Source organism: Athene noctua, chromosome 1 (assembly GCF_965140245.1).
Source record: "Athene noctua chromosome 1, bAthNoc1.hap1.1, whole genome shotgun sequence".
Lineage (NCBI taxonomy): Eukaryota > Metazoa > Chordata > Aves > Strigiformes > Strigidae > Athene > Athene noctua.
In genome coordinates, this window is record NC_134037.1 from 21,946,766 (window position 1) to 21,968,586 (window position 21,821).

At 36.3% G+C, this 21,821-nt stretch overlaps 1 protein-coding gene across 19 annotated transcripts in view; it reads left to right on the plus strand.

Moving 5' to 3' along the window:
* MYT1L (myelin transcription factor 1 like) overlaps positions 1-21,821 on the plus strand; it is a 312,706-nt gene that overhangs the window by 221,839 nt on the left and 69,046 nt on the right. For 9 of the 19 annotated variants that reach the window (XM_074895697.1, XM_074895698.1, XM_074895694.1 and 6 more), the window contains 5 exons: positions 5,847-6,824; positions 11,342-11,476; positions 13,999-14,089; positions 16,394-16,501; positions 19,689-19,900. In XM_074895697.1, the coding sequence (XP_074751798.1) occupies positions 5,847-6,824; positions 11,342-11,476; positions 13,999-14,089; positions 16,394-16,501; positions 19,689-19,900 (1,524 nt within the window). The remainder of the gene's footprint in view (positions 1-5,846; positions 6,825-11,341; positions 11,477-13,998; positions 14,090-16,393; positions 16,502-19,688; positions 19,901-21,821) is intronic. The other 10 variants (XM_074895689.1, XM_074895693.1, XM_074895692.1 and 7 more) reach the window with 8 other exon arrangements.

A 21,821-nucleotide genomic window follows, 5' to 3' on the forward strand; every position in this document is an offset into this window, starting at 1 on the left:
TATCCAACTCCTGCCTGATTCTATGATACTAATAGGAATGACCCAAGTTATAACATCTATATTCTGTCAATACTTTATGTGAATATTTGTAGATCGGGATGCTATTCATGCAACTCTGACATAGGCAAAGGCATGATAACAGGTCATAAGGAAAGCATAAGCAAAGAAAAAAGAATATTTCAGAGCACTAATTATATACAAACACCTGTGCATTTAGATGAGAATACACGGATTTGTACAGAAAACTAACTCTTCAAAAATGCTGCTATGCCAAAATAATTTAATATTCATTGTTTCTATTTAAAAGGTATTTTAGTAGCAAAAAGAAGAAAAAACAAGTAATTCTTTTATATGTCAGTAATCGCTTTTTATATGTCAGTAATCACTCCATGATAGGAAAGAAATTAAGATCTGTGAGGATCCCTTGTAGTCTGGGGGGGGGGGGGGGGGGGGGGGGGGGGTAGGGGGAGGTAGAACTTAATTTTCCAGTGAGCAAAAACAAATAAAAAGTGGTACCCATAGAAAATGAAAAAAATCAAAATTAACAAAAAAAAGAGGAAGGAAAGACACAGTAAGCCAGAAAATTATCTACAGTATTTAGAAGTCTGTATGGGCTTGCTCTGTGGTCCTCACTCCTACTTTATAATACTGAATCCTACCATGATGTGCTGTGTTCTTCAGCTCAGACCTTCCTTGCCATGCTTAATGTCTTCTACTCTTCATTTATTTTGCTTTGAGCATTGGTTATTAGTTGAATACTATAATTATTGTAGGAGAGTCTAAACAGTAAATCTCATTATTGTAACTATTATAGGTAGGTGTAACAGGCTGAGGGGGAGGAGTGAAAATATTAGATATAATGGAATAATTAGAGTCCATCAAGTAAGTGAGCAGTTACATTTTTCTTCTGACTTTTATTAGGTAATATAAGGTCCATAAAGGAATCAACTACTGTAAAAACAAATTGCTTGGGTCTTTACCTGAAGTACTTACAATGTAAAAAAACTTCAGAAACTTTTGCAGAGATGAAGAATTGCACATCGTCAGCTTAAGTGTTCAGTGTGTCCCTGAAATAGGTATATTCAAAGGCTTGGGCTCTGATCCAAATCCTATGTCAATAAAAGTGTTCAGACTTCTAGAAACCTTGCTTAGGCCCTTGGAGAATTACATTTGTGCTCTATTTCTTCATTATGAAATGGAGAAGTTGTTGAGAGATCGCTAAGTTTTCCACCTTTTCAGTTTCCTTATAAGATTTTCCAGGAGGAAAGGGCAATATACAAACAACCCCCTGCCCCATACAATGCTGTAACTTTCTAAGATTTGGGATTGATTTGTACAAACATTGTGTTGCTAAATATTTCTCACAGGCCAGCTCTTATAGACTGTGATGTGGAGATGTATGTGTGCACCTCACTTTACAGTTTAGAGGGAGAAAAAGGATGATACATTAGTATCATATGCTGAGCACTTAGGAACTGACAAGTGACAGTAGCAAGAGCAGTGAAGTGTTTTCAAATGGGCAATGCTGCCTGGATAATGAAACCATCCGTCGGGGCAGGAAGCCTGTGTGACCACATACAGGTTCAGCTTGTTAGCCATCATGTTTTCCCATGCTTGGGAGAAAGTGAGTAATTTGATACATGGCCCACAGATTTGAAAAATCTTGTTTCTGAAGTCTTTGGCCTTTGGTAGGGATATAGCTGCTGTTACTGAAGTATCATTGCCTCTCTCTGCAGAATCTCTCAAACTAAATGCTGTGTATTTTCCTGTTCAAAAAGAAGGTGCTGTTTTGCATGACTCCCTATACTAAAAACAGCCAGCCATTTCTTCTGCCAAAAAATTGTTTAAATATGAATGTGATAGAAACAAAGGGAGAAACAATCAAAGATGTAGAGGCTGTAGTCCTTCTTCTCCAGTGACTCCTGGTATGACATGGAAAGAGTCACTTAACTTCTCTGTGTCTCAATTTCCCATCTGTAAAATGGGGTTAAAATACCTACCTCACAGGGGTGTTGTGAGGCTTTTTAAAATAATGTTTGTAAAGTGCTTTGAGATCCTTGGATGAAAGGTGCAATAAGAAATCAAATTATTCACTTTTTTTAGTGCAACACAAGAGTGCACTTCTGTTGAGATGGCTAAAGGCTTCCAGCTCTTTGCAGCTCTACTACGTACTTTTCACTATAACTTCCCTCTCATCATTCGTTATATCTGTTGGAAGTTAAAAAGAACGATTTTTTCAATCAAGAATACTTGAATTTTCGTAGTATTGTATGGATGAGGGCTAAAATAATCCGGTATTATTCTAAACCTGTGTTGCATATTCCTTGTCCGTGCAACCCTAAAGCTAACAGAAAAAGGATATATGATAACTTTGTGATCTCTTCACCTAAACTGGCTAACTTGTGTCTTTTTGAGACAACTCAGCCTCTTTACCAAATAAAAAACTGCAATTTAGGTCAATGGTTACAAAAGTTATGTAAGGGGTAGAGTAAGTGTTTTAGTCCTGTGTGTTTTGCAGTCTTTTAACAAACAGCCATTTAACACCATAGTGTAAAGGTAGTTACCAAGTTAAAGGTTAAATCTTAGGAATTGTAGAAATATGAAATGAAAGCAAGATTAGACTTTACAGAGTTGTATCGAAGACACATAGGTTCATATAGAGCTGTTGGGCTAACATACTTTCCAGAAGACCCTTAACACAAACTAATTCAGTAGCTAAAATTTCAGTTTAATAAACAGGTGACACAGGTGCTTCACTAAAGCAGGCTCAGCATCCATTAGACTGTTACTGAGGAGAAGACATAGTATACATAAATATCCTTTTCATCAAAATTAACTGCTGCATGGAGATAAACATGAGCAAAATAGCTGTTAAAGAAAGTAGATGCAAAAAAAAAAGGCAAAAAATTAAAAGAGGAGGAATGAAACTTGATTAAAATATTTTATTTTCCTGCCTCTCACATCTGGGATTCGTGCTTTACACTTTCTTCTCCTCCACCACCTTTTTTTCTTCTTCTTTTTAGGATTGAACGGGCAGGAGAACTGAAAAGGATATAACCAAACAAACAGAATAAAAAGTATTATAGTTACAGCTTTCACCCAACTTCACCTACTCAAAAGGAATTTACATGTCTTCACTCATACAGTACGTGATTCATATTTTGACTTTTCACTGTTGTGGAGGCAAAGTATAACATAGTCCTCCCAGTGGTGATCATTTACATGGGTCTCATTCATGAAAAAACAAACACAAACCTCCTTTTTTAAAAAACAAACCCCAAAACCTTTCACATTTCAAAAGTTGGCCTAGAATAGTCACTGCATACCTGAACAGTTCTCAGGGTGGCTTGAGAAAGTATGGGTTTTTAATAATTCTGTATTTCAGTATTCTGTTAGAGCTAGATTTGAACTGATTTCACCAGTGTTTGTAGATATCTCATCCTAAACTTGAAGGCACTGGCAATTTTGGAGCTATAGCTCACTGCTTCTTTAATTACTTTGATGTTCCTTCTGCTACATCTGACTGCCCATCAGATGTAGTTACAAGAAGCATTCCACAAAAGCAGCAGTTTCTACTGAACAATCTTCTTGGCATCAGGTTTTATCCTTAATATTTAAATTAATGTAGGATTTGTTTGTACATTTCACTTTAGAAAATTATTATTAGTATACTAAAACATTTTCTTTTCAAATAGGACAAACTAATTACCAGTAATCCTTAACTGCCTACTTCTATGCAGTCATTCAAGTTGGAAATTTTTCATATAGGCAGTGTAAGTGGCATCCCTTACTTTTACAGTGAAAATCTGACCCTCTGATGTACTTAATTTTTGAGAGACTGAAACATAAATATGGATTATGATTATCTTGAGAACAACGGCAACTAAAATGAAATCAACTTTGATGATAAATAGGTAACCCACTATTAACTTGGAATATCTTGTCATGTGAAAATTCCATACATCCTTCCCTATTATTTATCTTCCCACTATATTGAAATAGATTATATATACTATATAATATTTTACCATTAGAGCATTTTTTTCCCCTAGTTGTAGCCTAGTCATCTACCAGTTCTGCTTAACTACAGCCTACTATCATCCCAGGATCCCTAACCACTGTGTAGAAGGAATACTATCTTGTGGCTGAAATATTAATTATTGTGCTGTTGAGCTTTGTATTTAAAACTCTGATTTATTAACTTGTCCACTGACATAAAAATTATTTTTATCAAAAATTATTCCCTATCATCGAAATGTTAGTGTACAAGCCACCTACTACCTGAAATTTCCTACTTTGGTTTGTTTAAACCAAAACATAAAAGTCACACTTTAGAAAATGCTATAGATGTACCAGTGTTGAAAATATATCTGAACTGAAAAAATGCTATCAGAAGTTGATGGACTAGCTCTTGAGCAGGTGTTAATTGTCCTAGCTCTACTGGTTTCTTTCAGTTTGCACCAGCTGAAAAACTGGCCTAGCATGTCAATGTAATGACAGATTTAGGAACTTTTTTTTCCAGTTGTGATGCAAAACATTTAAATATTGCTTGAGTAGCCGATTATCAAAATATAATTTATCGGACGTTCATTAGTAAATAAAGATGAATATTAATGTGTTTTAAGAATGGGTCTAAGGATGACATAACTTCTGAGTGAACATGAGATATCAGAAAATGCTCTCGGGATGATACTCATCTGACCAAATATGGATATTTTTAAGGTAGGCATCTAGTCTGAGTCCATTTGTTGTCAGTAAAGAGAAACAGGTGCTTCTAGTAGTTATTAATTTTATTCTCAAGAAGATATCTTAACCAGATCTGGTGGACTGTAATCTTAAAGCGTTTGCTTCTCTTACTGACTAAGGATGGGAATATCGGATAGCTTACTCAGATATAGATGCCTGCTTTGCTCATATCTAAAGTTAGGTGAGATGAATCTCACCCTCAGGGCCTCACATTGGCTCCATCTTCTTAAGTTGTCCCTCTGTTATTCAACAATTGATAAAATAAAGCTAAGTAAAATGTGGTAACTGTACAATTATGTTACAATACACAGGACAGTCGATAGCAGCCCTGTCATACATTTATGACCATATAATTTGGGCTAGCATATTTACTTAAAATTATATTGTGCATTTAGTTGCTTCTATCTTCCTTTCATGTAACAACTCATTTAAAATTCTTACTTCTCCACAGTTTGCATAGTTAAACTGAGATATTTTGATTTCGACTGATGGATCCACTAAGTAAAATGACATTTTGATTTTTGCATGTAGTTACTGGTTATCTAGTGTTAATGGTGTGTATGGTGTTAAAAAAGTGACAATTTCCTGCTTGGTATATATTATTTCTCTTTTGGTGAATGGCATTCATCGATAAGAGAATAAATCCAGTAATACTCACTCCTTTGCCATTTACTATATTTACAGGAAGTACAGGAGTGAGAAAAGTTGGAAGCATAGTCAATTATGCCATATTAGTAATATGATTGTAATAAACCCCATAAAACTGTAAATACAGAAGTGACAGGAGAAACCTAAGTATTTATGCCATAATATTTAGCAGTAGTAGTAATTAGCATTTTGATTGCATTTTTATTATCGGTTCTGTGAAAGAAATTCATGTGAATAGCAAATAAACAAAAATAGCCCTATGGACTATGGAGAAATTAACTTCACATGGGCCTTAGAGTTGTAGAATTGCTGTACGATTAACAATATTTGACATGTAGTTTGTTTTCTGTCCATGCAATTGCAACAACAGTTCCAATTGTAGCCACTTTTTTCTTTTCTTTTCCTTTTTCTTTCTTTCTTTGTTTCTTTCTTTGTTTCTGTTTTTTATGCAGAAGACCATCAAATGAATTGTCACAATACTCGAATAATGCAAGACACAGAAAAAGACGATAACAATAATGATGAGTATGATAATTACGATGAACTGGTGGCCAAGTCGTTGTTAAATCTTGGCAAAATTGCAGAGGATGCAGCATACAGAGCCAGGACAGAATCAGAAATGAACAGCAATACATCTAATAGTCTGGAAGATGATAGTGACAAAAATGAAAATATTGGTCGGAAAAGTGAGCTGAGTTTAGATTTAGACAGTGATGTTGTTAGGGAAACAGTGGACTCCCTTAAATTATTAGCACAAGGACATGGTGTAGTGCTTTCAGAAAACATTAATGACAGAAATTATGCAGACAATACTTCACAGCAAGATAATAGGAATATGAACTTTGTAATGCTAGGGAAGCCTGTGAACAATGGACTTACAGAAAAAATGGTGGAGGAGAGTGATGAAGAGGTGTGTCTCAGCAGTTTGGAGTGCTTAAGGAACCAGTGTTTTGATCTGGCTAGGAAACTCAGTGAGACAAACCCACAGGAAAGAAATCAACAGCAAAACATGAACACTCGTCAGCATGTCAGGCAAGAAGATGACTTCCAAGGAAGAACACCAGACCGGAATTACTCTGATATGATGAACCTAATGAGGCTTGAAGAACAGTTGAGCCCCAGATCTAGGACTTTTTCTAGCTGTGCAAAGGAGGATGGTTGTCATGAAAGAGACGATGATACCACCTCTATTACTTCAGATAGGTCTGAAGAAGTGTTTGATATGACAAAAGGTAACTTAACCCTACTTGAGAAAGCAATTGCTTTGGAAACTGAGAGAGCAAAAGCCATGAGAGAAAAAATGGCAGTGGAAGCTGGAAGGAGGGATAATATGAGATCATTTGAGGAACAGTCTCCAAGACACCTTTCTGGAGATGACAGGAAGCCTAAACCCAGTGACGGCCATGTCAAAAAGCCATATTATGGTAAAGGTAATATTTCTATATACCGTATGTTATGTCATGAGAAAGTGTGAGCTAACGTGTTAAGTTTTGCATAGATTTCTGAAATGAAGTTATTAATTCTACAAAATGGGAACTTAAATTGTAGTAGTATGACATGATTGTAAAATGGCATTGTGTTGCAATTATAAAATAAACACATTCATTCTGCAGTGTTAGAAATATGTACAGTATTTCAGTGAATATCATTTGGCCAAATTTAAAAAATAACTTCTCAGGGAAACAAAACAAATGAGATCATGTTGAAAGAGGCAAAGATTTTTCTCAAGTTTTTAATATATCTTATAGTAATAATTAAAAAGCAATAAATAGAATTACATTACAAACTATATTGGAGAGTGGGGTTTTACGTAGCAGGTAGTCAAGCAGCTATGAAGTGCATATTTTACAGATTGGATTGGGTAGGTGGCATCATGACTTATAAAATTATCATCAAATGACAGTTATTGATGAAGCCTCTCCCATCTAAAATGTAGAATTGCCTGATAGAAATTGAACAGTATCAGAATGACCGATAACATAAGATAGGGGCAGTGACTGCACATTAATTATCTTAAGATAGTAAGGTAATGGAAACCATTTGCTATGCAAGGCATGGTGTGGCCTGGGCTGAGATCAATAGCAATTTCTTTCTTATGTGCATTCCACTTCACTGGTTTCATTCCATTGTGGAAACAGTTAAGGTGCTGCCTTGACCATAATTCAATTTAAAAAAAAAAAAAAAAAAAGGAGAAAAAAAAAAAAAAAAAGAAGAGACTAAAGGTTACCTTTAGAATGCCTTTTAATTTATAGTGTTATCATGGTGATGGTGTGTTTATATTGCCACACCCCTCTTTAACGTGTCTACATCTGTACATGTAGGGCCATGTTGTATGAAGTGTTCAATACCTCCTGAGACTGATTGAACACCCCTGATTCCCATTGACTTTAGTGGAAGTTGAGGATGTGGTATTTCTTGGGAGATGCTAAGCAGGGACTGGGTTCATCTTCTATGTGTTGTAAAAATATTTGGTTTCCTTCCTACAACTGAGATGCGGGGCAATTTTCTCCTTTTTATAAATCCCTGTTTTGAAATACTAATACTCTTAAGATCTACCTTTAATATTCAGGTAGGGAGACAACATCTTGGTCCAAGAAAGTTTTTGGTCTTTTTTTACAAGCCTTAAAGGAAAGTAATGACCAGTCTTTTAGAAAAGCATGAAAATTCCTGATGTCAAACACTCTTTTGCAATGTATTTTAGTGAAGTTTTGTTTGTTTTAAACACAAATATGTGGTTCAGTGAGAGTTGTAGTTACTTTGGGTATTTGGGAAAGACAGCTTTCTTTAGTTAGTGTATTAATGCATAGCCATGGGGATGTTGTGCTAAATGTTGTTCACATATGACCTATTGTAGGTGCATTTCCCTTTGAATATATGTCTCTAATAAAACCACAGAAAACATGGCAAACCAATATTAATATTTGAAGACCATTTAAACTCTGGTGTTGTCCAGCCCTACCAGTCTATGTATGCCTGGGAAAGTATTTATGCATATAGATCTGCTGTCTCCAAAAAGACTATATAATTTCTGACAGTAACAAATGTATGGACTTCCTATTTCAGTAAATTCTAGAGCTTCTTTCTCTCTCAGGAGCTGCAGGCTGAATTGATGATAGCTCCAAACCCCAGCCAGGGACCAAATGTCATGGTAGTTTGGACCAAGAAACTTCATGGAGTAGATCATTCTATGCTTTTTTAATAATAGAAGAAAGAAAAAAATATTCCATCCTTTAACATAGGAAACATTCTGATAGTTGTTGAGAGAGAAGCTTTATAATTAAGACAATTGCTTCTATCGTTTGTCCTCCACTCACACATTATCTTCCAAATACTCCTGGAAGAGATACCCACAGAGAAGTATGATATGGTTAAGTTGAAACTTTTTGGGTACACAAGTTTGCAGTGAGAACTAGCTCCTGGCTTCAGGAGTTCTACTTTCAGAGAACACTGAAACAACTGTTAAGGCACCACTAACCATTTTTTCCCTGCCATTTAAAGCCTTCTAAACCGGCTTTCTTCTGAATTTTATGAATTTTAAAACCTTTTGAAGCCTCTGACAACCTTCACTCAGGCAATGCTCCCATTGTGGCAAGAAGTGAGGAAGGTTATAGAATTAGATAAAACTATACAATATTTCTCCCAATTAGCAGAAAAGGATTTACAAGAGTATCCAGTGTTTTGTATAAAGTTGTGAAAAGTTTAGTCAAATGCCTTCCATTAAAAGCAATGGGAAATTGTGCAAGTACAATTTTATGCAAGTTTTGAAATCATTAAGAATAGTATACAGCATCTTTTCTGACTCATTAGACCATAAAGGCTCTAAGGATCTGATTGATATATGCTATAACTTTATAGCATAGACCTGAATACAGAAGAGGATTTGCTTGACACTGTAGGATGTTAGTGTCCAGATCCTCAGTTGCTCTAAATTAGAATACCTTCATTGACTTCGGTGGAGTTCTGACAATGTGGAGTAGCTAAATAAAGTTCCTCTGGTTTAATGTCTCTAAAAAGCCATTATGGTCTATTAATCATCTACATTTTTTGAAGTCCTTGAATATTGTTATATTTACATAATTTATATTTCATTTACATTACTTATTCACTTATCTAATAATTTTACACATCCCAAAGTACTTGACTTGGAGACTTGCTTAGAGTTGTGTATGTATGTAGCTGTGGGCTTGCTGTTCTAGTGGTCTCAGCACAGGCCTATCTGTCAGGAATTCAGATCACTCCTCTGATATTTGCTCCTTCTGTGGCCTTGGGTTTACCTTCTTGATCTCTTTGATTCAATTTCCTGACATATAAGATTACGGTCTTTCCAGGAGTGTTGTGATAACAACGTGTATAGCACTTTGGAGATAGATTTGTATGTGTATTTATCATTAAAGAGCATGAAACAAAGAACTGTGTCCTACAGTCAACATGCAAGTTAAGTAAAATAAAACTTTTATAATGAGGGATTCCATTTGCAAAAGACAAGGTGTAAATTTTATATTAAAATTTAAGAACGGATTTAAGACATGGAGAGTCATTACAATGGGCTAAACAATTTCTCTAAAAGGAAGGAGTTTGAAAGAACTCAGAATGTAAAAGTATATATAATTATATATAGATATAAAAACTACCGGAAGGAAATCAAGGGAAAAAAAGTCCACAACTGAATGTGGATGTTAGATTGTATTGATTCATGCTGAAAAAAATGGGTTGTGTATGTGAAGTTCTGCAAATACTGAAATTTCCACTGATTGTACTGAGGGTTGTATTCGTTGAAGCTGGGGTGGAATTTAATGTAAGAAAGACTTAATAGAAAAGAAGTAGCAAAATCTTACTTTCCAGAGATGAAAACAGAAATAGTGAAGCAAAGTAATGACAAAAGCAGCATAAAATAAATTAGTATAACTCATACTGGGTATTGAAAGGAGGATGGACTTAAAAAATGCAAGAGTTGGTTGATCTTGAGCCAAAATGGTAGCAGTTAGCGTATCCTGACTTTTATTCCTTTAATACTAATATAAAAATCAGCAATAGTGTTCAAAATCTGGCAACTGTGGTCAAGGTGATAAGATTTAATTTGTGTCATATGCTGGGCTGGAAGGGTAGGGGTGTTATTTTACCGATGTTCTGTTAAATGAAACAAGCTATTGAAGTATGTGAAAAAGTTCTAGTTCAGGATTAATCTCACCAGCAGTTCCACTACATTATTGGCAGAAGACTTTATTCTGTTGAGAAAATGTCTATTTAGACTTTTCATTGATTTGTAGACAGAAGATCCAACAACATCCTAAAAGATCATTAACCTTTTAATCATACGAATACTCAAGCATTATGTATGCATGTTTGTAATGACCCAAATTCACACAGCAAGTGATACTTTCTGTAATTCTGATTGCAATGTTTACCCCACCATAATTTATTGAAGAGAAAGGAATATTTACCTAATTTCTACCACTTCATAAGTAATTTAAAAAAAACCAAGAGTCATGTCCTCAGTGAGCCTTGGAAAAGGGATTTACTTGTGCTGAATTGTTATGCTGAAGAGCTGGGTTTGCTACTCTCAGAACATTGAACTGCTGTGACAGTACATTTGGAGACCTTAATACATCAGGCAAATAAGAATGTAAAGAAGGGAAATTCCAACTAAAGTTTCCAAATGACCTTACACACTGTTGCCTGCAGAACATTGATTGACAGTGGTATGGCTTTGCTATAAAAAGGTCACTTTCCAATCACTGTGAATGGATATTGCTGTGATCATAGGAACCTGCAGTCTGAAAAGAAAATGGGATAAAAGTGACAGAACTGTGTTAAGAAGTAGAAGGGGTTTTTTTTCTTCTAGTTTTCGTAAGAACATTTACCAAAGAGTAAATGACATGATTAAATGAACCTTCTTACAGAAATGTGAAAAGCATCATTCACTTGACACATTTGTTGTAAATTATAGATCCCTCAAGAACAGAAAAGAAAGAGAGCAAATGTCCTACCCCTGGGTGTGATGGAACTGGCCATGTAACGGGGCTTTACCCCCATCACCGCAGTTTGTCAGGATGCCCACACAAAGATAGGGTCCCTCCAGAAAGTAAGTTCACATTGTTTCATGGAAACCGGGGATAAAACGACAAAGATTTTTCTAGCATGCTTTTTAAACCTTTTATTTAAAAAATTAATTTCATTTTTCAGTATGGTTTGTCTCAACTTAGTCAACTGTTCTGTGTTATACTTTTTCCTTTATTCCATCATTTCCATTCTCTACTAACTTTGACACTAAAAGAACAACTTTTAAAGCTGTATTCTTTGATTTTAACAATTCTAGGTTATTTTTAAATTGAAGTATTCAGTCAACAGAGAAAAGGTTTCCAGAAGATGTGCACTGCTTTTACTTCTGCGTGCTGATGTCACATTAGCTGTCCCTGTTGTCTTGTACAGGAATAATTGTACTTGAAAAAGTTGGAACCCCTTTCCTTTGTTGTTGTTGTGTCTCAAACATAATTTATATTAAACTAGTTTATATTATTAAAAATAACAATTTGGCTGTTTACTTAGTTACAGAATTCAGGATTTTGAGCAAACATACCCTGTCAGTCCCATGGGTGGAATTTCCTGCCATGTCATTGTGTTCTCTGCAAAGGAGGTTCACCCATATGAGCTCACAGACATTCACCTGAAGTCAGAGGGCTTCGTTTCTGGAAGTCACCTCATTGGCTGGTGGAATCAGAATAGTTCTGTTGAAGCAAATTGCTCTATGCTGATTTACACCAGGCAAGTGTCTAGCTAAGATCCACTTCTCTTCCACACTAATTTTAAAATGGAGTTATTCCATTGAAGCCTATGGACTTAAAATCCCCACTGTCCATCAACTCTTACAGATGTAACCTCAGTGGATTTACCACAGCCTAAAGGAAATGTTATAAAGACAGACAGGACTAAAATGGTCCCCAGTTTCCAAAGGAAAGTAGATTCTGAAGGATAAGAAAGCAGAAGTAGATTAGCACACCAAGAGTGGCAGACATAAAAAGTCTCCTCTTTCATGGTAGAGTGACTTCTTCCAGAAGTAAAGTAATGAGGAAGTGCTTTAGAAACTTTACTGTAGCTTGGTTGATCTCTGAATATGGAAGAACAAATAGAGTACTTTCTCTGCTTTGCAAGATGCTGTAATTTTCTGAAACACGGATATTTATTTGGTTGCTCAAAGTTCTCTCATTTTTACAAATGGTAAATAAAAAGCTCTTTAGAAGACTTTGTAAATCAAAGAAGAATATAGCTTTAAACTGTTTGCATGCTCTTGTACCTACTAAAATGAAAAAGGTGAGCTCATCTTTTTATTTTTTTCCTGTGATGTTGGCCTTGTGAAGCATGTTTCAAGAACAGCTTTGAATAATAGGAATTTCAGAGTAAAGCTTTTGCATCTATACACATTTTAGTACACTGATGATGATGGTTGTCCTTTAATCAGTATACGTGGTTAAATTCTCAAGTCTCTGAACAGCTTTTATTCAGTTCTTAACTCAGTCAAGAAATTCTCTGATTTTATCAGCTCTTTTTTTGAGTGAGAACTAAATACAGGCTTCCACACTACCTCTTGTATGAGAAAACCAGAACTCTGCAAGGGCTGGATGGCTTTTTTCCATAGAGTGATGCACTCTGCCTTCCAGATCTGAGATATTGATTCAGATATGTCTCACATCATGCAAAACTCTAGTGTTACCAAAAAGCCCTTGATAATTTGGCACTTAATAGCGTGACCTTTATGATTTAGAGGAGGACTGCTCTGAGCACCCTGGGAGTAAGTCTTCTGTCCAGCTTGCAATGGATGCAGATGTAAATCAGTTTACTTGCTTAAGCTTACCACTTACTTATTTTTTACACAATTTTCTTTTTTTTCCATCATCTCTCAATTTTTTAAGTGCTTATTTTTAGTTTTTAGTCTTTTTTTAAAAAAATCTGTCCATTGCAATTTTCACATCTGTAGAGAATGTAAGTGAAAATTAAAGGACCAGTTCTGCTCATCATATAGGTATGAATGATATATCTATGTGGAAGTGGGCAAAACTGACCCCTAGCTCAATTGGGCTCTCTTATAGGTAGGGTTAAATTCTGTTCAGGGTTGTACTGAGGTGTGTCTCATATAATTCAGTGTTCTGCCAGTATAACTTGGGAGCAGATTTTCAGCTCTTAAGTTTGATACTGTGTGTATAAAGCTATCTATTGTGAATGCATACATTTCCTTGAAAGAATTTTTCTGGTCCGTAATTTTGTATTGGACTGTTGCTAGCTCACCCTTTAGTGTTGAGCTGATCTTTGCTCATTGTTTTTGTATGAAGAAGATGTTGGAAGTCTTCTGCTTCACTGTTGCACCAGAGATGCATTTGTTTATAGGTTCTGTAACCTTCATAACTTTCACTGTTGCCCTGTGTTTATGAGCATAGGGTCATAATACTTCCCTCATCAGGCTTTATTGGCTATGTGTGTCACGTGTATTTTGAGGAATGCTGGTTGTTAATGAATCCTGCTTTGTTTTAAAATGGTTTCATATATACTGGGATTTGATTTTTTTTTTCTTGTTTTCATACTCTGCTGTTTTCTCTTACTCTCCTTGTCAAGTTCTTGCCATGCATGAAAATGTTCTTAAGTGTCCTACACCAGGCTGCACAGGCCGGGGCCACGTAAATAGCAACAGGAATTCCCACCGAAGGTAAGGATGCCGTCGCTGGATGCCAACCTAGAGGGAACAGTACCTCCGAACTGCAGCCCTTCTAGCAGTCCATTGGCAGGGGGGGTGTGTGAGTGTGTGTTTTGTTGTTCTGAAGATTGACAGATGGTGCTTCATGTGCATTATCCATTTTAAAGACTAACAAGTATTCATGTATTTTCTGAGGAGGACAAGTGTGCGTTTGCTTCAGTATGGGTGAATTGATACACAGAAGACATTTTAAGCATCCTTAGATTTTTGGATAGATTTTTTTTTTCTTTTTGTTTTGATATTAGCTGAACAGCAGTGGTACAAAACAAATGGTAAAACTCCTTGTGGGTATGTAGCAGGGAGAAGGAAGAGTCTTCTAACATTGCCAGGACTAGGGCAGAGTTCTTGTTCTCACACTACACTATCTTTGGGGATTATTTTATAGTGCATGAAAAAACCCACTCTACTCCTCTAAAAATTATTTTTTTAATACATAAGAAATGTCATTTTAAGAACACAGACATCATAAGAGTTAGCTTTCCTGTTGACCACAGTCTCAACCTTAAAGTCCTCATTCACCTAAAACTGAATGAGTTTTGCCTGTTTAAGAAACATTATGAAAATGTCTCATTAAATTTAAAAATGAGAAGCCAGAAATGTTAGATGTAAATATTCTATCCAAACAGAAGAGGATCAAGAAAATTAGCAACTTTTCTGTAGTTTCCTAAGATTAGTAATAGATTCTTATAGAAGGAATGCCATTGCCTATTAAATTCTGTGAATCAAATGACAAAATTATCAAAATGTTACTACATTTGTAAATTTTTAGTACGTCATAATTTTCCCACAGAACAACAAGATCTTGCTTATTTCTTTACAGTTTTAAAAAACCCAGGAAATGTAGGCAAGATGGTAAAAGGGACTACACAAGGTTCCTATTATTGAATTCCTGTTTTCACTGTTAATTGTAGCATGAAGGCTTCAGGGACTACACATGTAGTGGACATTCAGTCTTATTGAGCTCTGGGTTACTATAGCCACTCATATTAACTGCCTGTCTCCCGGAAGACTCTTATGGATAACAGCCCATCTGCAATAAGCTCTGGTACCCCTTTCTTCTCTGCAGTGCTACTGCCAGTAGATGCAGCAAAACCCCCTGAGAAGGCTTTATGGGAATTACTGCTGCTCGAAGCAGCATCCACTTCTGGTTGAATATCTACTAGAATATTTGAGGTGTCTGAAGAAGAGCATGTCAGTGGAGCATAGCTGCCCTCTGGCATGACTCCAAAACCGCACAGAGCCCCCTCACCCCTCTGCAGAACTAGGGCAGCGTGGGAGGGCTGGGGGGAGCAGTCTGCAGTCTGTGCTCACCTCTTTCTGCAGCTTTTGGGGCATTTTGCTCTGCTTCACCTTTTTTATTCTTTTTTTCCTCCTTATTTCTGTAGAGAAGGGAACATCTGGGAATGCACTGATTTGCCTTTCATTTTAATTTCTTTTCCTGTGGAGAACACAGAGAGCCGCGGTCACATAAGCAGGCAATAGACTATGACAAGGAAAGGACCCCCTCCATTGTCAGGTCACAGGTTTTTACAGCTTCACTAAGAGCACCATCTGCTGGCATCAGTATATTCATTTTTCGCTGTTCTAAATCTTTTCCAGAAGAATCAAGCTTATTATTGTCACTTCAATAATAGTTCAGCATTTGCAAATTTAATTGAATTTCAATTCAAGTGCAGAAGTTCTTTTCATGTTACATCATCTACTATTAGAAAACATACTTTAATGGCTGAAGTTCATGAACAAACACTAAGTATAACATAGTTGAGATGTAGATTTAGAGACCCAAGACCAGATTTGTACTCATTTATATGCCTAGCAAAACGATTGGAGTTAATGGAGCTGAATGAGTTGTGAAGCAGTGCAAGATTTGACCTATATGATGTTGTCATTTAATCATCTTCAGGAGCCATTTCATTGGCAACATTTGTAGATGCATAAAGGTCACAAGTCTGCTAGCAGAGCTGCACAGTAGATTCCAGTTTACACTGTCCTCATCCTACTGGTATATTCCCTGGCTGACATCCATGAATAATCTATCCATGTACAGTCAGAGAAGAGCAGATGTAAGATCTACCATGCATCTTTGAAAGCAGAAGAAAGGAAGTCTATTCTAGACAAAATACATATGACCAAAAAGATTGTGGAAACTCTTTTCCTTCAGATTCTTCCTGATGCTGGCTAAGGAGTAATTGGATCAGTGCTATAATGTGAAACTACGCAGGACAAGACAATTAAATTTCCTTTCTGTAATTGCAGCCTCTCTGGATGTCCTATTGCTGCAGCAGAGAAACTGGCTAAAGCTCAAGAGAAGCATCAGAACTGTGATGTGTCAAAATCAAACCAGGCATCAGATCGGGTTTTAAGGTATTAGAAATCACTATAATACTTATTATTATGCAGAATTCATCACACATTCACCTAATCTGAGAATTTATACGTTGTATATACATATATATATATCTCTCCTTTCAAGAAGAGTTAGAATTAGGGCTTCTGGATCCGATTCTCACAGTGTATATTTCCCACTCAATTCACATGGGGGAGGGTTGGTAATTATTTTGGCAAATACATGTAAAGCTGAAAAGCTCATTTTTGTCTTAGGCATTGTTTGGTGTAAAGATGACTGCTGGAGTGCAAAGTCTAAGAACAATGTGAAAAAAGTTGGTATCTTTTGGGAATAAACTAATATTTACCGGTAAGTCTTGGTTTTTTCAGCAGGCTTTTACTAGTAAATATCAGTTTAAATTAAACCAGAAGCCCTATTTGCATTACCAAACTGGTAGTACACCTTTTGTCAGGACACTTGGAAAAAAGCCAGGTATAGCTTAGATTCCAAAATAAGGTCAGGCTTAGTTCTTTGTCTCTGTTCCCCCACTCACTGCCAGGAAGGATAGAATGAGAGAAAAAATGTCCTAAATTTTCATATGGGAATGACCTTGAACCAGTGTGACATAATTATACCCCATATCTTCATCAATACAGGGTTCTGCATTTATCCAAAGCTGTATCCAGCTTTGTGCTATTGTCTCCTCTTCTAAGATATGTGGGTGGAAAAAAATGTTATTTCTAAGGAGCTGAAGTGTGAAGGATACATGTAAAGGAACTAGACTTCTGCACGATTGTACCAGCCTTATGCTGATGATGCCCCAAGAGCTGCAGAATTTCTCCATGGATACTGTGATATCTGTGGGCTGGGATAGGTACATCCCTCCCAGCTGCCTTGAAGAGCGTGGAGGAAGTGCCGCAGCTTTAGTTCCCAGAATTTCCTACTTATCCCATAGGTTTTTTAGTATTTAGCTGTCTTCTAGATTTAAAATCTGATAGGGTAGCTTAAAATTAAAGTTTTCTACTCTATTATCAAATCATTCTTTGAATATTCTCTTGAAACTTCATCTAATCTTGATGGTCATTTCAAAAACCAGTCTTTCCATAAAACTAAGAACACAGAATTATGTTTCATATGTACAGAAGACTTTTTGTCACGCTTGTTGACTTTTGTTTTCTTTCCTCAGATTGTTTTTGATGGGCTTTATCTTAACTGGCCCTATTTCAGATTGTACAATTTTTCATAGAGCATCCCAGACAGTTTTCTTGGTGAAGGGTTCTTCAAATCCTATTAATAAAAATCACCCTTTGAGGAAGTAACACAGTTTCTCACTTAATGGAAAAAGACAGATCAAAATTGCAGTGGCTTTTACCACAGCTCATTAGAGGAAAGCCACTGAAATCAGGTGCCATACAAAGAAGGCAAACTGCTCAAAAGCCGTATCTGGTTTGCTGGTAAACTCCCTAGGAAGTTGCGCTGCAACCTTAATTTTGCTTGTGAGCCTGCCTTGTGTTGCAGATTTTATGGACAACTCAAATAATGCTTTCATCTTGTCTCCTGCTTCCCTTTTACCTTCAAGTCACTGAAGTATTTAAGATGAAGAATTTGGGAGCTATTTATAATACTTGTATGCAGACAACTGATGGGCAGACAGAGATGTTCTAAGAGTAAATCTTGAATATTTGTCTTCATCCCAGTTTCCATCCCACCTGCATTTAGAATTTCTTACTTAAAAAGAAATCAAATTCATAGGACTTCTGTTCCACAGAAATTTTGGATTTGCCTTGAACATACAGGATCTGAATTGCATTTTTTAGCTAAATTTAGATTATCTTGAGACAGGATCAAAATATTATTCATATCAGCTCATTGTATAAATAAAGCCAGTGTATTTTGTGAGGAAGAAGTGTCTAAAGGAACAAGCGTACATAAATCAAAGGGAATAGTATGACTAATATGATTTCTTGGGTGACCTTTACATAAATATCCTGACTAAATTCTATGAAAATGAATTCATTCAGAAAAACATAATATTCAAAACCTATTTCTTACTGTTTATCACATTCCATTTTGACAGTCAGCATGATGATACTTCTGGTCTTGACTGAATTTATGTTCCTATGAATGTTCCTTCCATTTCCTCTGGCTATAAATGCAGTAAAGAAAAAAATAAAAAGAAAAAAGACTTGATTATATGATTCTTGATTCCAGCAGAAGCACCTCAGGTGTGCTGTTCATCATCTTTACCTCCTGATAAACACAGTGGGTAGACACTCAGCACTGTGTAGCAGTTGTTCCCTATCACCCAGTCATATAACACTTTCTTATATAGGTAAGGTTTGCAGGATCTGACCTTCATTTACCTGCTTTGAGAGCTGATGACTTCTGTGTCCACATGCAGAAGACAGCATGACAGTGGAGTTCACTACAGCATTCTTTCACTGAGATTTCACAGTTTCTGCCGTGGCCAAATGATATCAGTCAGGGCTTTTCCTGACTATCCTCCCTGATCCTAAATGAAAGAGTAATTTAGGTGGTACAGTTTTATTCTGTATTCATTTGCAGGACCTTCCTTGAGGTGTGTATGTGTATCAGGAATTGCAGCTCCTGCCAGAACCTTGCATTTAAGGGTGAGCAGGACATGCGAGGCAGCAGCTCAAACTCAACAGAGATTGTGAGACTCTCCTGTGTATTTCTCAAGATGAACATGGTTTTGTATATTGAGGGATGAAACTGGACTAGGTCCTTTGGAAAGAATACAGGAAAGCACCATACAACTCTGTTGAAAGAAGTTGAGAGGAAACTCCATTAAGTGTAGCTAGCTTCCAGTGCTATTTTTTCTTTTTGACATTTAAAGGAATTTGTCCAAACTTCTGACAGTCCACTTGCCCTGCTTTAATCCACCTCCCAAAAGAGAACATGTTTGCTCTGTGATGCTATGACATGGGGAAAGGGAAACCCTGAAGTATTTTAAAACAGAATTTTAAAATACTTTCAGCTGCAGGATACATTTAGTGGTATTAGAATTAATTTTGTCTAGGCTTTGTTCAAGAAAATATATATTGTTTGTCTGCTGAAAATAACCAAACTAAGCAAATGCAATAATATATTGCTGTCTCTTGAGTACAAGAAATAACTAAGATTTTCTAATCTAAACTATAAATTATGCACAGACTCAGTAAACTGAACTGCATCTAACAAACTTTACATATCTTTAATTTCTAGGCCCATGTGCTTTGTTAAGCAATTGGAGATCCCTCAGTATGGCTACAGAAACAATGTCCCCACCACTACACCCCGCTCCAACTTGGCCAAGGAACTAGAGAAATACTCTAAGACTACGTTTGAATATAACAGTTATGACAACCATGCCTATGGCAAGAGAGCCATAGCTCCCAAGGTGCAATCCAGGGATATATCCCCCAAAGGATATGATGGTAGGAGGTGCACACTCTTATACATGAGAGACAAGTTTGCAGTTAATCATGTTGTTGTATATGTAAACATCATACAAATAAGACATGTTTTCATGTTCATATAGTATTATGAGGAATGCTGTCATGTGTAAGTTATTTTAAAGGCCTTTTTAAAAAGCATTGTTTTATACGGTACTTGCTTCAGGACTGTTGCACTGACAAAAGAACATCTCCAGCTGTTAAGCTCCTGGGATGTGTTGAGATTGCAATAAAAGTTGAGTAACAGAGCTAGTCCTTATGTTGCTATCTGGGAGACCTCGCCTCAAGGGTCACATTAGGTTCCTTGCTTCCGTACAGTAGTTCAGGTAACCCATAAATATAACATACTTGCTCTGTGGGGATATGGAAGTAGAAAACCTGGATCTCATTGCACTTCAGAAATCACTGCTACTTTCATAATGAGACATTTCTGCTCATTTTTGTCTTCATGAATACACCTGTTGAATTCTCTGGAAAACCCAACCTAAGAAAGATGTTTAGGAGTAGGCTGAAAGTGACTTCAGTTCAGGGCAAGACAATGGATGGGGTTTGTCAGGCAAGAGGATTTTTATTCGGGGGGGGGGGAAATAATTGCAGGATAGAAAATGAGGATTTGGGTTGTAGCTTTTGAGGACATCTGGAATTTTTCAGAGCAATACAATTATATGTGCATATATATATATAATATGTGTGTGTGTATATATATATATATAAAACCAAACTGTGCCTTTATCTTATTTTGTTTTATTTTTGAATGTTAAGAGTTTCTTTTTTGATTAAAATAGTTGATACTACTCACTGACTACCATAGGAAATTTCAGGCAGGTGTCAGACTTTTGTTTAGGAAAAGAGAAATAAATATACTATATAGAACAATCTATGCTGTTGCCTCAACACAGACTCTGACATTCAAAGTAGGTAAGTGGAAAAAGGGAAAATTGCTACAGCTCTTGCCTTCATATTTCTGATATTTTGGATATTTTGCTTTCTCATAGAATGAACAGGTATGTTCTTGCATTATAGCAGAAAGGAGAAAGGTTGTGAAAGGCAGCATATTTTTGAGTAAAAGTGCCCTTTTTTCGTCTCTCATACACTCGTCTTGTTTGCCTGTATCAGAATAAGGGTTTGAACATTATTAAAGATAAAGCACTAACTGTAGTTAGTAAGCTAATGAGTGTACATTATAAGGTAAATGGCATATTAACTGTTGTGTATATGCTCTGTCTACTCTTTGCAGAAAGGAAAGAATCAGATATTGCTGGGGATCCTGTGGACATGCATGTTTTCAGATGAAAATACTGATGGTTAAGCAACCAATATGTTTTTCTCATTTAAGACCCCTTTTCAACAAATAATTACAAACTCCACTTTTTTTACTGAATCACCAGAACTTAAAAATACATGTAACATTAAACACAAGTTTAACACTGTCCTTAAATAATGAAAAGCTAGGGTGGTATAGGTTACTGTCTTTATGCACACTCATCATCCTTTGATATAAATAAGAATTTTACTTGGAGATAAGACTGGGACTAGGTTCTTTCACTGCTCAATAACGTGAACTAGAGAGGACTGAGGGACACTGTATACATGTGATTCCTGCTGGTACAGCAAGTATATGTGGTTCAGATGTACTCAGAACAACTGAAGAACATTATAGCTGGAGCAGGTTATTTACCAAACAAAGGCTAATTCCCTATGGATTTGTTCCATACCCCTGGTTGTGCAGGGGCAGCACATGCTGTACCTGGTTCCAAGTAATATGTGTGCTGTTTGGCCAGACAAGACATGCTGACATGGCTGGCCCCAGGGATGGTACCTAAGTTGAGTTTTTCTCTGTACCCTATTAGTGATTTTCATTAAGCCTTTACGTTTCACATCAATCTGATGTTCCGTAAGCACT